The sequence below is a fragment of the Podarcis liolepis genome (genome assembly GCF_965112155.1).
Source record: "Podarcis liolepis genome assembly, chromosome: 14".
In the NCBI taxonomy this organism is placed as follows: domain Eukaryota; kingdom Metazoa; phylum Chordata; class Lepidosauria; order Squamata; family Lacertidae; genus Podarcis; species Podarcis liolepis.
This window is the reverse complement of record NC_139569.1, coordinates 36,114,721-36,130,921: the sequence shown is the minus strand read 5'-3', so window position 1 is coordinate 36,130,921 and position 16,201 is coordinate 36,114,721. Positions and strand designations below refer to the sequence as shown.

The 16,201-nt window shown below is 48.2% G+C and overlaps 1 protein-coding gene across 7 annotated transcripts in view; it reads right to left on the bottom strand.

The window, feature by feature from the left end:
* ACAN (aggrecan) overlaps positions 1 to 16,201 on the bottom strand; it is an 82,646-nt gene that overhangs the window by 33,702 nt on the left and 32,743 nt on the right. For 4 of the 7 annotated variants that reach the window (XM_083474948.1, XM_083474946.1, XM_083474951.1 and 1 more), the window contains 7 exons: positions 8,526 to 8,602; positions 7,049 to 7,435; positions 5,675 to 5,849; positions 4,170 to 4,297; positions 2,828 to 3,121; positions 1,021 to 1,503; positions 30 to 204 (listed from right to left, as the gene is read on the bottom strand). In XM_083474948.1, coding sequence (XP_083331074.1) covers positions 30 to 204; positions 1,021 to 1,503; positions 2,828 to 3,121; positions 4,170 to 4,297; positions 5,675 to 5,849; positions 7,049 to 7,435; positions 8,526 to 8,595 — 1,712 coding nt within the window. In that variant the 5' untranslated portion in view covers positions 8,596 to 8,602. The remainder of the gene's footprint in view (positions 1 to 29; positions 205 to 1,020; positions 1,504 to 2,827; positions 3,122 to 4,169; positions 4,298 to 5,674; positions 5,850 to 7,048; positions 7,436 to 8,525; positions 8,603 to 16,201) is intronic. The other 3 variants (XM_083474952.1, XM_083474949.1, XM_083474950.1) reach the window with 1 other exon arrangement.

The window sequence follows — 16,201 nt, the reverse complement described above, 5'->3', positions numbered from 1 at the left end:
GGACTTGCCGAGTCATCATCTGTCCTTACCTGACCGTCTGGTCTCTCAGCCAGCCAGCATCACACTGGTCGTAACCATTCTCATAGGCTGCCTGCAGCTGTTCGGGAGTGGCAATCACAGCATTATTATCCAGGCAAGCTTGCTGAGCTTTGACAAAAGTCAGGGAATACCTGTTGGTGGATGGCCGGTAATGAAAGATGACACCTGTTGAAGGAAAAGAAAAAAACAACTGAAGGGGCAAGTGGCATGAACCCATCAACACTTGCATTGCATTTCCCCTAGGGATGTGCTAATATTTCTGCAATTTCAATATGTGTTTCCGGAGAACTGAAACTGACTCTAAAAGCAGTTCCCTCTGGAGGATGAGTGTATGTCACTGGTTTTGGCTCCGTCCTGTTTTCCTTGAAATATTTGTGATTAGGGATGTAGGAGAAATTCAGTTAGCTTTTTCCTTTTGATGCGAATCTACCCAACCTGCACTTCTTAAAACCATATGGAAAGCAGAATGCAGCTATTCTTTGAAATTCACACCTCTGAATTTTGCGATGAAGCGCTCCAACCCAATAATGTGCCCCAAAATTCATACAATAGGGGAAAGTATGCATAATAATGTGTGTCTCAGTGAAATCAATATACAAAATTTGCATTAGATAAGGGGCAATTGCGTGCAAAAACGTGTATATTCAGAAAAATGCAACTAAAATGCTGACAAATTTTCATGAGATCATTTTTTTTGAAGGTATCTTAGCTGATGGAGAAATCTGGAGAGGTGAATACCGGATTGGAAAAATGGGAAACTGGAATTGCCAGACCTGTCCATTTCTAGGTGTGATCGGGTCCCTCTTGCGGGTTTCAGGTTGGCCACAGTGAGAACAGGATGCTGGAGTGGATGGGACTTTGCTGGATCCAGCAGGCTCTTCTTACATTCTTATGTGATTTGTTGTGGACCACACTGGACTACTGAATCAGGTGGATTTTGTTACCTTGCATTTGCATATAGCACTAGGCATTGCCACATACCTGTGGGAGAAATGGGTTGCCCAGGAATGAGGCCAATATCAGGAGCAGCTGTTCCCGGCACAATTTGATCTTCCCCGGTAAATGACAAGGTGGAGTCTACTCCTGGCATGACGGTAGCCCACAAGCTGTCATCCACCGAGCTCACCTCCAGGGTATCAGTGGTGGGAAGAGCATCTAGGAGCGAGAAGGTGGCGTTTTCTAGACCCTCCCAGATCCCCACATCTGTCCTGTTCTCTGCCTCTTCAACGAAGCTAGTAACAAAGAGATCTGGTATTGCTGTGAAGCCTTCGTCCACCTCCGAGGCAGTAAAGTCTATTGGCTCCAAGGTGGCAATGCTGCCTCGGGCCTCCTCCTCGGTGGTGTTGAGTGCGAATTCCAGCTCAACATCTGTCTCAGTGACTGTCTGGATGGTGAAGCCACTGCCCAGTTCATCAATTATCTCGCCGGTGAAGTTCTCATGGATGATTGTGTCCAAGTCGCGACCTAGGGTGAAAGAGTGAGGATTCATGGGATATGAATGCAATGGAAGAATACAAAGCATTGCCAGGCTACAGCCTTAGGTCCCCCAAAGTCCTGAAACAATGCTACACCAGGGGGGTTTATAGGAAATTTACACGGTGGACAGATCTAACTCAGTATTGTCCACACTGACTAGCAATGGCTCTCCATGGGTGTCAGGCTTCAGTAAATTCTGATCCTCCCCTGCTCACAGCAGACGGCCAAGGAAGTAGACAAGGAAGCTCTTACCGAGTCTTCATTCAGTATTCACAGTGAGAGGTTCATGTATGCTGCCTCTTAGATTAATGGCGCTGCTCCAGCTGAGCTCCTCCCCCCTTCCTAGCAACAGCACTTCCCCTTATGGTGGCCACCAGGGGCTAATTGTCTTTGAGTCCTTTGCTGTTCCACTTTCAATACACACTGGGTTTTGGGAGAAGGGGGGTCGGGAATGCTTTCCAGTGATAACATGTCAGCTGGCTGCTCTGTCTCTGTCTCCCCCTTCTGTCCTCCCAACACCTCCCAACTCTTCTGTTCACCTGTCTCTGAGCTGTGACCTTCCTCAAACCACTGCTGTAACTCAATACAGGTCCGCCTATGGGACCACCTCTCCTGGTATGCCCTGTGGAGGACCTTAAGGTCCACAAATGACAACATTTTGGAGGTCCCAAGTTGCAAGATGGTTAGATTGGTCTCAACTAGGGCCAGGGCCTTTTCAGTACTGGCTCCGACTTGGTGGAACGCTCTGTCACAAGAGACTAGCGCCCTGCGGGACTTGACATCTTTCCACAGGGCCTGCAAGACAGCTGTTCCGCCTGGCCTTTGGTTTGGACTCAGACTGACCCTCCCTTTATGGTTTTGATCTATGGGCTACTTTTAAAATGAGGCTGCATTTTAAATTGCATTTTAACCTGTATTTTAAATTGTCCCCCCCCATTATGTTTTTACTGTAATTTTACTGGTGTTAGCCACCCTGAGCCCGGCTCTGGCAGAGGAGGGAAGGGCATAAATATTATTATTATTATTATTATTATTATTATTAATACTGCTTTCCTCTTCTCTAAAAGGTTCAAGGTGAGGGTGGCCGGCCTCTACCATTCCTCCTCAGTCCCTTTCCCCTCAGCCCAGTCCCTGACAATGGGTGTCTCTCCCAGCCCTATCACCTCTGCCACCCAGTAAAGGTGCAAGTTCTGATGGTGACAGGAGGTTAGATAACCCACTGACTACTATTGGACATTGGCTGATGACTTCAAGCTTCTGTACTCTTGCATCTAGGAAAGTACGAAGAAATAACTTGGGACCCAGCACTTACCAGCGTAGCAGATGGCATCATAGCGGGAATGGGGGTGAGGATACCCTGTCTGGTTGACGTGGAGGTACACGGTGCGCACCCCGACCAGGCCGCCGCCACAGGTGGGCCGTGCCTTGTTGATGGGGTACCGGACGCTGCGGTCTGCCAGCCAGCCAGCACTGCAGACATCCATCCCATCCTTCCAGGCCAAGTACAGTTCTCCCGTCGTTGCCAAACGAGCGCCAAGGCGGTGGCATTTCTCTGCAGCTTCTGGGAAGCTGAATTTCTCCGGGGAGGTGGCGTAGAAGACTTTCCCTGCAATCACACATAGCAATTTTTATTTATTACAGTTCATTTATTAATTGCCCTCTAAACCACTGTCTCAAGGCAATTTACACACAAGATAGTTAAAAGCACAAAAACAACAAGAGCCCAAACCCTAACAATTGGACACTCATGGTCAAGACCGGTTTAACTAGCTGGGAAAGCCTATTGGGACAAAAATGTCTTCAATTGTTTCTGGAAAGTGGAGGTAGTGGGCACCTGTCGTGTCTTGACAGGATTGCTATTCCACAAAACAGGGACAGCCACACTGAAGGCCTTGATCTGAGTTACTGTGGCTTCTGAAATCTTTGGAATTTGCAGGAGAAGCTCTCCCACAAACTGCAGTAACCTAAAGTACTTAAACCAAGGATTAGCCAAAGGTTTGTATCTTTTCCTTTTTACACAGTGATCTTGGCCTTTTCTTAGATAGTTCACAAGGTCAAGGGGTCAAAGAGAGCAGAGGTGAGGAGATTCAAAATGGCAAGCATGTCATGAATAGGAAAGATAGTTTGAAGATACTGGATGAAAGCCAAAGAGATTTATATAGTTAAGAGTTGCCACTAAAATGTCATTTGAACTGGCTGATGCGAGACTGAACCAAGCGAGACTCAACTCAGCTGATGCCTGGGGAACGGGGTCCAACCCTACAATCTGCAAGGCCAGCCAGTTTCCTTGGGGAGTTTAATCCTCCTCCCCCCTGCAGCCACCTTTACCTGCCTGACACCGGGCATCACATATGACATCAGATGTGGGGCAGGTAGTCATGGCTTGGAGAAAATGGCTTTGTGGTCTAAATGGGGAGACGTGACAGGTGAAGTTTGTTCCAAGGCCTGGAGGTTCACCACCACTGGGGCAGATAAGATTGCACGTATATTTTATTCAAAATGATATCCTTGAGCACTTGGAGAAGCTAACTCGTGAATGTAAAGTCATCCAGGGGTCTGCTGCACCACAAGAGGGCCACAGACCACCAACTGTCATGAGTACCTTGAGGTGGCAAATGGCGTGAATAAGTGTTAAATAAGTAAGAAACAATTACCTTCCATTTCTTCTGCATAACAATACACATCGTACGTCTCATCCGTCTCACGAACACCGTATGTTCTCACTCCAGGAAACTCATCCTTGTCACCATAACAACCTTCCCGGGGATGGTGCATTGGGTACCTGATTCAGTGAGAGATTCAGTGAGAAGAAGAAGACTGTGTTGCCTGGGGGTGGGGTGGAGAAATACTGTTTACTGTATGGTGCTGGGATGGAGGTAGTATCTTGAAGAGCAAAGGGAACCTAAGCAGAATTTGGATATACACCTATGCATGTATGAAGAGCCTAGCAGCTGGATCAAAAGCCCAGTCCAGCATCCTCACAGATGCTCATGGTAAGCCTGGAAGCAGAACCTGAATGCAGCAGCAGCTGTCCCCACTTGATACACTACCGCCAGCAGTAGAGGTAGAACATAGGCATCAGGGCAAGTAGCCAAGCCATAGACAGTGTTGACCTCATAGATTTGTCTAATCCTCCTCTAAAGCCATCCAAGTTGGTAGCCATCATTGCACCCCGTGGGAGCAGTTTCCATAGTTCGACTGTGTTGCATGAAGAAGTAAATTATATTATCTATGCTGAATCCCCAGGATGTAAAAGTATGAGAGAGGGGGGAGAAAACCACCTCCCTATTCACTTCCCCTATGCCATGCATGATCTTAGACACCTCCATAGCGTACTTTCACATAGGGAGTTGCTCCAGCCCCTCGATCATTTTGATTACTGTTTTCTGAACCTGCTACAGTTCTACAACTTCCTTGTGGAGGTGAGGATGGCCAGAAGTGTACACGGTATTCCAAGTGTGGTTACAACATAGAGTTGTGTAACAGCATTGTGATATTGGCTGTTTAATTTCCAGTCCCTAACATGGACTTCTCCATCTTCACAGCTGCCACACACTTGGTCAATATCTTCACTGAGTCATCCACTACAACCCCCAGGTCTTGTTCCTGGTCAGTCATCACCACCCCAAACCTCTTTAGCATCTATATGAAATTTGAGAGAGAAGGCCAATGTGCATCCCTTGATCTGATTGGGGGGGGGGGATGTTCCATTAACCTGGGAAATTGCAGGAGCAAAGTGATGAAAATTAGGGTGGCATTCCCACATGCAGTTCTTCCTTGCTGTTTTCAGGGGGGAATTATGAGGGAAAAGGAGCACGCATGTGCAGAAAAGATGGAAAAATAACGACGTCCAGTGACGTTAGTTGTGATGTCCGCTGGTGTGAATGAAATCTGATATAACATGAGGGTATATGGGTCAAAAAGCTGCAGTTCCATAACCCAACAGGTACTGCAGTACAAAAAGAGCAGGAAAATCAACAATATACCCAATGCCATGTTGCAGAATACAGCTGCAAGAAGCAAAAACCGGTGTGGAACAGCCCCTAGTCACATTGACCTCTGACCCTTTTCTGATTCCTTGTCCATGATAACCTGAAATTTCCCCAATGACCAATTTCTCCCCTGTGGTTTGTTCATATAATTCCCTGCCAGCACTCACCTGACTGTCTGATCAGCCAACCATCCAGCATCACACTGGTCAAAGCCATCGTCATAGGCAGCCTGAAGCTGTTCTGGAGTTGCAATGACAGCACTGTTCTGGATGCAGGCCTGCTTAGCCTTCTCAAAGTCCAAAGTGTACCGGGTGGAGATGGCTCTGTAATGGAACACGATGCCTGGAAAACACATTCACCAACATACACACATGCATCAGTAAATAACCCAAACCAGTTGAGTTTAAAATATAAGTGAGGCAGAGGGCAGCGACTTAGGATTTTCAGGAACTGGAGTGATACTGCAGAGAATCTAGAGTTGCCTGTGTGCTTGCTTCTGGGTCCCTGCAGGTCTGAAACACATAAACTTCCCTTTTGAGGCCCACGGGCCCTCCTTCAAACTGGAGAAAGTGTTGCGGGCACTGCACACAAACACACACGCTGCAACCAAGCACACACCGCAACTTATTCTCATTAGATACAACACAATGTTTCTTTCAAGTCAAATTTCAGGACGGGCAGGGGAAAGGTACCATGGTGGTGACCATGGTGGTGACATTAAATGGGTAAGTCCATTTGATCAGTCTATTTGCCCCCCCCCACCTTTAACACCAATTGATAGGTGAGCAGGATTACTACCATGGCAAGCACAGAATGCAGTTAAACGTTTTGCCCCATGTCTGTCAGGATGCTGTCAGCGGCTCCCGGCTGGTTGCCCAGGAATTATAGAGACAAGGAAAAGTTTCTTACAGCCTTTTAAAAATTTCTGCACCCGTTGTCTTTCCCACTTTCTCATTCCTCATTCTCATCATCTCCTCTACGGGTGCTGAGAAGTGTCCTCTGTCTTTGAGTTCTTTGCTCTCCTACTTTTAAGGCTCTCCAGGTTCTGGGGTATGGAGGGCCTGGAAAGCTTTCTAATGACAATGTTTCAGCCGGGTGTTGCTCTCCCATGATTTCCCAACTTCCCCCTTCATCAGCCTCTGAGCTGTGACCTCCCTCAACCCCCTGTTGTAAATCTATACTGTCTTCCTCTTCTTCCTCCCTGGTAAGGGTCAGGATGGGGAGGAGGTCTCCACCATTCCTCTTCTGCCCAGTCTCTGACAATGTCATGGGCCTGTCAAAATCCCCCCACTCTTGCAATTAGAAGCAAACTTCCATGGTTGCCAACTTCTCTTGCATCTAACAGCTGTTGGTGATGGTGGGCCGCGTCAAACTCACTGCCTCCTGGTAAGCTGCAGAAATGCCAGTAGTGGAAGGTGTGGTAAGCCCTGCTAGCTTGCCCTGCCAACCACTCCTTGTGTGAAGTGAATGGCCATCTGGAGAACCCAACTCAAAAAGGTCAGCCATAGCAGCAGCAACAATAGGAAAAGATGCAACCTTACCTTTTACCTTCACCTCTACAGTGTCCTGGCTATCCTCAATGCCATGTATCACCTCGCAGCGATAGATCCCGGTATCGTTGGAGCGAAGTGCCTTGATTTCCAGCGTGGCATCAGTGGGTATGGCTGGGTAATTGGGCAAAGAGACCACCTCCTGGTATGCAGTGTTGATTCTCACGTGCCCATCCATGGCCACCAGCAAGACAACCTCTTTGCCGCCCGAAAGCTTGCTCCATTTAATCCGCGGAGTCAGAGGTGGGGTGAACGGAGACGTGGTGACGTGTTCCAATGTGTCGATGTAGTAACAGGGGATGGTCAGGGTGTTTCCCAGGGGAATGCGCAGGGGGGAGCGTAAAGGTATGCTCACACTCAGTGTGGCACCATGATCTGCTGGTTCCAAAAAGATGAGGAGGTGAGAGAGGGAGAAATCAGCTGCATTCATCCATTGCTAGGCATGGTGGCTATCGGTGGCATGCGGTGAAATCTTTCATAGGGGCCTCGTTAGGCCTAGAGGCACCAGCTTACAAAGGCGATGGGGCCCCCGACATCATGCGTGCGACATCACAATGTCCTGATGTTGCACGCATGAACATCTCACCTCCCTAAGCCGGGTAGAAACTTCCGGGCTTTGGGAAGGGGGCACCAGGCCTCGAACAGGATACTAGAGTCTTGCTGCCTCGTTCCCAAAGCTGGGGAGGCTTTGGGAAGATGGTGGGAGGGCCTGGACTCAGTCATAGCATCGCGCCTCCCAGGGCCGTCTTAAGCATATCTGGTGCTGTGGTTCAAAGCTACCTCTGACGCCCCCCATTTCCCAGAGTTGTCAACCTTTTCCCAACCTCTGTGGGGATTGCTCTCCTCCCGTGGGGGCTTAGGAAGGCAGCTGCACATCAGCCAGCCATATAGTTGGCGGGGCGCAGCTTCCATCCTAAGCCTCTGCGGGGATCGCTCTCCTCCCGCGGAGGCTTGGGAAGGTAGCTATACGTCTGCCAGCCATATGGCTGATGGGGCGCAGCTGGCAGACATGCAGGAGGGAAAGGGGAGGCCGCCGGCAAAGCTCCCCCACTTACTGAGGCACCCCTGAGAGGCTGGTGCCCTGGCGCAATGCGCCAGTAAACCCAGTGGGAAAGACGGCTCTGGTGCCTCCCTCCCTAAGCCAGGTAGAAGCTTCCCAGGCTTTGGGAAGGAGGTGCTAGGCTTTAATATTCTAATTTACTGGGAACATGTAAGGGAGTAGCCAGTGCCCCATGTCCATAGACCACACACTACTGGTGGCTAGGTTCTGCCTCCATGTTTGGAATCAGTAATGCTTCTGAATACCAAGGGAAAGGAGAGTGCTCTTGAGCGTGGGTCCTGTTTGTGGGTTTGCCACATGCAACTGGCTGGCTGCTGTGAGAACAGGATACTGTTCACAGGAAGGCCTAACACTATCCACACACAAAACTTCATATATTTTAAGGATGGCTCTGGAGGTCTCACATACCTAAAACTTCCACAGCGACAGCTGCAGTGATGATTCGCAAACACACAAAGGCTAGTAGAAAAGTGGTCATTGTTTTCCTGAAAGAAGCACAAAGACAAAAGAGCTGTGTTAGAGAGAAATGGACAGCACCATCTTTTGTGGAATGAAGGTGGCAAGAAGTGAGAGTGGCTCCTGTATTTGCGAGAGGTGTGGGGCAAGCGTCAGTTCAACTAGGGGCGATCTTCTGGAAATGACAATGGGGGAGAAGAACCTTCCCTGTCTGATATATTATTAATTAGTAATGTTAATTAGGTTGTATCCAGTGTTGCTGTTGTTTCTACCTTTCCTCCAAGGGGCTCAAGGCAGCAAACTTGGTTCACCCCCTCTGCATTTTATTCCTACATAACCCTGCGTAATAGGTTAGGCTGAGAGACAGTGACTGGTCCAAGGCCACCCATTGTTCTTTATGGCTGAGTGAGGATGAACCCTGATTTGCAAGGTCCTACACTGAAATGCTAACCGCTATACCATGCTGGCCTACACAGAGTAATCCCATTGAAATGAACGTATGTGAATAACTAAGGTTCATTAATTTCAGTGGCTGTACTCCAACTAGAACTTAGCTGGATACAATCTATTATGATGATATAAAAAACATCCTGGAACCAATTCTGGTGAAGAAAGTGGTGGCCAACACATGAAAATAGTGGATGAGATTCAGATTCAGCAAAGTGGCCTTTTTCTAGGCCCCTGGTTGGCTACTGTGGAAACAGGATTGGCCTTGGGCCTGATCCAGCAGGCTCTTATTCTGGTCCTATGCTCTTAGTGCCTATCACTTTCACTGGGTGATCCGCCTAGTATTATGAGACAAGGAGAAAAATTGTGAGTCCATTCTCTTTATACTAATCGAAAAACAAACCAAAACACCCCTCTATTGTGACCTCTTAGTCATCTATTTTTCTGCATCTGAGCACCATAAGGACATAAGAAAAATCCTACAGGATCAGACCAAAAGCCCATCAATTCCTGCATTGTGTTTTGTGCAGTGCCTCTAGGAAGACTGCAAGCAGGCTGTGAGTGCAATAGACTCCCCCCTCTTGTATTCCCAAGCAACTGGCGTTCATATTATCATTCTTTCTGGAATCCCTCTAAGCAAGCAGCCATCATCACCCCTTGCAAAATTGGGTGCTTGTAGTCTGGAAGGCAGACCATTTTCTACACAAAATGACACACTGCTCTCTTTCCTCCAATCAGGGAGGCAAGATGCATGATCAGGGTTCAAAAACATATTCTAGATGGGAAAATGACTTGAGGGCGGAAAGCAGGGCTGGAGAAGGGTGTGGTCTGTTAAAAAGGGGCGTGGCTGGGGAAGAGGATATCCTGGGAATAGTCCCAAGGGCCACACTGAAAGGTGTGGAGGGCCACATTTGGCTCCTGAGTCTGAGGTGCCCCGCCTCTTACTGTAAGTAAATACACATGGCATAAAAATGGACATTGGTTTATCAGACTTGGACCAACCGCCAATCATTTTCATTTTGTGACCCCTCAACCACACGATGGGCCAGAACAGAGATCTGATGCTTGGGGAGTCCTGCCCAAACAGGGCTCTAACATAACGCAGGAAATGTGGAGGAGCTCATTTGGGTTCTGTGATTTGGTGCACACTTCTGTGAACAAATCCCTGATTGTTTTCACAAGATGCCTTCCTAGAACTGAGAGTTTTTCTGTTCAAAATCCAGCTTGCTTCAGGAAATGGGAGGGGAGAGTTTTTAGGCAGGGGAGGAACTCATTTTACATCTCTCTCCCCCCCTCCCTTCTTAAATAAGGCAAACGCTGGAACCCAAATGCAGAAATAAATATACTTCTGTGACTTTTTGTGTGTGTGTTTTCTCAGCTGTAGCAAAAATAAGAAATTTATTCCATTCTGACCGGCTTCCAAACCACCCCAAGACTGAAACTCCTTTATACATTTAGCTACTTGGGATGGTTCTCTTCTCCTCTCCTGTCCTTATTATTTTTTGTTTTAATTGCCGCAATTCCTTGGTCATCAAATTAACTGAAACAAAATAACATGCTCTTCAACATTTCTCCACTAAAAATAGGGACGTCCCATTCCATAACGATAATTTTACTATTCATCTTACTGGGTTGCCCCAGCCACTCTAGGCAGCTTCCAACATATATAAAAACATTATTAAACATTAAACATTTTTTTAAAAACCTCCTTATACAGGATTGCCTTCAGACAGCTCAGGCGTCAGATAACTCCTTACCCTCCAATGAAATAGGGACATCCTTAGGAAAAGTGGAACATCCCGGGATCAAATCAGGAACTGGGACGGCTTCTCTAAATCAGGGATGTCCCTGGAAAATAGGGACACTTGGAGGGTCTGAAATAAGGATATGTTTGGACCAACCTGTTTCCTAAGTTATATTCTAAGAAGGAGGAGCTGGCAGAATTATTTATGTCAGCCCCATTAGGTAGAGGTATGTGTGCACTGAAGGGCAAAAGCAGGGAATTAGCTGAACGCACGGATGCACTGAAGGTGTCTGAGTTTTATACAAACGAATGCAAAGGGATTTCCGTCCAAGTAAATGTGCACCTTACATTGGAAAGAACAGCCAGATTTTGGAAAATCTGAAAGCCCCACAAAGAGAACAGGTCTTCACTGGGTGCACCTCATGTCTGCTGCAATGGGAGCTAGTGTTTCACTCTTGAAAGAAAACATAGCTTAGAGCTGTCATCTTCAAGCACCCAGGACCCAGCGTACAAATCGATTTTCTGAATAGGCCTATCTTTCTCCATTTCTCTCTGGATCATCAATTGCCAAAAGAGGACAGGACAGGAGGACTTTGTGAGCCAAAGTACATTGTGCGTGTATGTCTAACAAATTCACTTTTGTTTTGAACCAAAAGCAGCCAGCAGTGCCTTTATACAGCGTCACACTTCTGATCCGTATTGTTCCTTGCGCTGGTTTCCTGCTAGAAAAATCACCCCCACCAGAGCTACTGTTTGCCCCCAAAGGTGCAGTAAACTGCGATTACTTTCAGTAAGCTGCAATTAATGTTAACAAGCTGTTTGGGCCTATTACCCAGCTGTTTTTGTGCAAAGGATCCCTTGTCCTCATTTCCACCCAGTCATTCGCCTTCTCTCCTTCTGTTTTTTTTCTTTCTTTCTTAAACGCAACAGTCCTGGCATCACCATGTGATACCCTTTGGCATTTGCCAGGACCCCATCGCTCCAGAAGGGCTCTTGGGTAGCCAAGCACATTTCCAGGACCTCCTTTAATTTTTTTCTGGCACTAAGTCTGGTAGCTTCCTATCATGAGGCAGAGTGAGGCAGCTGCTTCTGAGGGGTGGAAAGTGTCTAGAAAGGTGTGCCATGTGGTCTGCCCTGCAGCCCCTAAGCTAGTTTGCTGCCATAACATAGCTGGCACACCAATGAGGTGACATGAAGCAAACCAGCTCTGATGGTATGCTCCTACCTCTCCACCGGAGCATGGGCCCGGATCTGTGTGGGGAAGCACGTCTTGCCTCAGGTACCCAAAAGTCTTGGGCTGGCCCTGGCTACCACGTTAATTCCTCTAGCACCTGTGATATAGTGCTGCTTTGAAACAGTACTGGAACTTAAATGGCAGCTGCCTGGAGCCAATCAGCAGTGGGTGGTGCCCTTTGGGACCGGAAGGGCAGAAGGCAGGGAGACCAACAGCAGGTGGTGCAAGAGCCAATGACAGGCAGAGTCAACCCATTCTCCTCTGTCTTGTGTTCTCCAATGGCGGCACTAAGGTGAAGAGGAGGAAGCTGATAGGCTGTGCTCTCCCCTGGCTGCTTGTAAGTACAGTGGTGCCCCGCAAGATGAATGCCTCGCAAGACGGAAAACTCGCTAGACGAAAGAGTTTTCCATTTTGGAGGTGCTTCGCAAAACAAATTTCCTATGGGCTTGCTTCGCAAGACGACAATGTCTTGCGAGTTCCTGCTGGTTTTTTCCCCTCCCCCCCTTTTTCTAAGCCGCTAAGCCACTTATCAGCTGATCTGATCAGCAGATAAGCCGCTAAAAGCCGCTAAAAGCCGCTAAAAGCCGCTAATAGCGCTAATCCGCTAATCCTTCAATGGGCTTGCTTCGCAAGACGAAAAAACCACTTGTCAGAGCTGCTTGAAGATCCTAGCTCACAGAGGATCACGCTAGCCAGCGGTCATTAAGTAAAAGTCTTTATTGAATTACAGTTTCCATTCTCACGCTGCTGCGCGCAACTCTACGCCTAGTGGCTAGGTCGGCGAAGCTCCGTCTGAGTCTCCGCCCTGTGTGCACCAACTTAATATCCTAGCCTTGCTCCACCTTTTCCTCCTGACTGTCCTCCTCTGGGTCCCTCTACCTTCCTTCCGGGATTCTTCTGACGCTGACCCAGACCCTCCTGCCTCCTTGCGCCGGGCTTTAGGACCTGGTTCCCTTTCGGGGCTGCTTACTGCGCCGCCTTCCTCTGCATTTGAACTTGGCGCGCGCGCCCAACCTTCCACTTTCCTCTCAACCGTTTCTTCGCTTCCCGATGGAGGTGTGGCCACTCCCGACTCATGTCCTCCCTCCTGTGGAGGTGTGGCCACTCCTGACTCATGTCCTCCCTCCTGTGGTGAGCTGCCAGCGCTTCCCCCCTGGCTCCCTTCCTCTTCCCTGCTTCCTGGCGGTGACGCTGGTCCCGATTTCCAGCTGCTCCCCCCTGAGTCCTCTCTGGCTCTGTCTTCCTGGGGTGCCCCCCTAGACTCCCCCCTTGCCCTCGCCACTGGTGCTCCTTTCTGTGAATCCTCTGATTCACTGGAAAGACTAGGAGATCTCGGGTCGTCGTCATCACTCATCTTTTCTTCTGCCTCCTCCCCTTCACTCTCTGTTTCCTCCCTTGCCCGTGCTTCTGCTCCTAAACCCCTGACACCACTAGACGAAGAGAATCACAGAACGGATTCTTTCCATCTTGCGAGGCACCACTGTAAGAAGGCAGACAGCTCAGGACTGGCTGAGGGTAGCTGGGGGTTTGTGGGGCAGTGCTCCATTTGCTTTAATGGAGTAGCTTCTACTGCAACCAGATTAGCAATACCACCACCACCAGGTAGCTGTGTCAATGGGTGAAGGAAGCAGGTGCCTCTGAGGCAACTATACAAATGGAGCCAAAAGCTGGAAGCTGGTCCTAAGAGCTAGAGAGCACAGTAGGAAGATGATGGTTATTTATGTATGCTACTATGGCGGCCCATGATTTGTTAGCCCCCAAATGGAAAACGAGTGAGGTCCCAACTAAAGTAGAATGGCAGCTGAAGTTGACAGAATATGCACAGCTTGCGGACTTAACATATAGAATAAGAGAACAAGTAGAACATATGTTTAGAGAAGACTGGAAAACATTTATTGATTATATGAGGGGAAATGGTGTACAGCTGAAAATGCTGGCAGCATTAAGATAAATTCAGCAGTGTAAATAAGCTTTGATGGGTGCAATAATGGAATACTGAATGATATAGTTTTTGTAAAATATGCAGGGATGTATGATATGTAAAATGAACCATGGGAAGAGAAGAAGGGAAGTCATTGATATCTTAAGGATGTAAAAATGAGTATCTTAAATTGGAAAACAGAAAATTTAATAAAAAATATATACAAAAGAAAAGAGGATAGTGTGATTCAGCAAAGGTCAGCTTGCAACCCACTGGCAGGAAACATTACAGTTTCCGGCCCTCAAGGCAGAGCATAGCCACTATGGCTAGTAGCCATTGATAGTCTCATCCCCCATGACTTCTTTTTAAGCCATCCAATTTGGTGGCTATCACTGCCTCTTGTGGCAGCAATTTGATTTTTAAGGGGGGCAATTTGAGAATGAGTTATTAACAATTGTTAATGGCCTTTTAGGCTTCCTCCACGTGAATAGGAGTCCACTTTTTGAATAATAAGAATTATATGTCATGGGGGTGGGGGCATCAGGATTTTAGAGATGCTTAGGTGGGACATGAGGGGACGCGGGTGGCGCTGTGGGTAAAACCTCAGCGCCTAGGACTTGCCGATCACATGGTCGGCGGTTCGAATCCCCGCGGCGGGGTGCGCTCCCATTGTTCGGTCCCAGCGCCTGCCAACCTAGCAGTTTGAAAGCACCCCCGGGTGCAAGTAGATAAATAGGGACCGCTTACCAGCGGGAAGGTAAACGGCGTTCCGTGTGCTGCGCTGGCCCACCAGATGCAGCTTGTCACGCTGGCCACGTGACCCAGAAGTGTCTGCGAACAGCACTGGCTCCCGGCCTCTTAAGTGAGATGGGCGCAAAACCCTAGAGTCTGGCAAGACTGGCCCGTACGGGCACGGGTACCTTTACCTTTTAGGTGGGACATGGCCAAAAAAAGTTGGGAACCACTGCTCTAGAAAGATTCAATGAAATGCTTCACCCTTTCTAATTTCTCAGACTATGATAGAGTGAAGAGAGTTTCGAGAGACCATTTGCACACAGTGCTAGTCTCAACAAGAACCTGATCAACCGCTGTGGTGGAAACTCCTCAGACCCAGACATTTTGCTTGGAACAGCTTTCCCTTTTGGGCACATGGAAAAAGAAAATATATCCTCTTGGCGCTCACCGTACAAGAGGGTCTGCTTTTTCTCTCACTGAGAGCCATGTTTATATAGCAGGATGCAGTGGTCAAGCTTTTCCTGGACTGTACCATTTCAGGTTGCAGGTATGTGTGTGGACAGATCCATGACACACATTTAAAGTACATAACTTTCCCCAGTGAATCTTGGGAGCTGTAGTTTAAGGGTACTGAGAACTGAAAGCCATGTGCTTCCAATGTGCGATGGGTGTGCTTTAAATGTTTGGAGTGGGGCTTCCCTGTGTGTGGGTCACATATCTGTGTGCAAAAACCCTTGCCCTCAGAAAACGAGCATATAAAGGAGAAAATTCCCCTGCACGGCTCATACAATTTTATGGGTGCTGAGAGTTGTTAGGAGATCTCCTGGTCCCTTCAAAGACCTACCATTTCTCAGAGTTCCCTGGGAAGAGGGATTAATTGTTAAGTCACTCTGATAAATATAGCTCTGTGAGGGTAGTAGGTGGTATCCTCTCAGCAGCCTTAACAAACTATACTTCATGCATGGCCCATAGTCAGGGATGATGGGAGTTGTGGTCCAACAACACTGGGAGTTCCCCATCCCTGCTTTAATGGGTAAAGGTAAAGGGGCCCCTGACCATTAGGTCCAGTTGTGACCAACTCTGGGGTTGCGGCACTCATCTCGCTTTACTGGCCGAGGGAGCCGGCGTACAGCTTCCGGGTCATGTGGCCAGCATGACTAAGCCGCTTCTGGCGAACCAGAGCAGCACACGGAAACACCGTTTACCTTCCCGCCGGAGGGGTACCTATTTATCTACTTGCACTTTGACGTGCTTTCAAACAGCTAGGTTGGCAGGAGCTGGGACTGAGCAACAGGAGCTCACCCTGTTGTGGGGATTCGAACCGCCGATTGTCAAGTCCCGGCTCTGTGGTTTAACCAACACCGCCACCCGCATCCCTTTTGCTTTAATGGGTACAGACACACAACAGGCAGAAAATCAGTAGGTGAAGTTTTATCACCACCACAGGTGCAGTGATAGGAAAAGTTTCCACCTGCTCAATTTCTCCTTGCAGAGCAACTGCTGAAAATTCTTGAGTGCTGTCCAATATGAAAATCAGATTAGAAAGG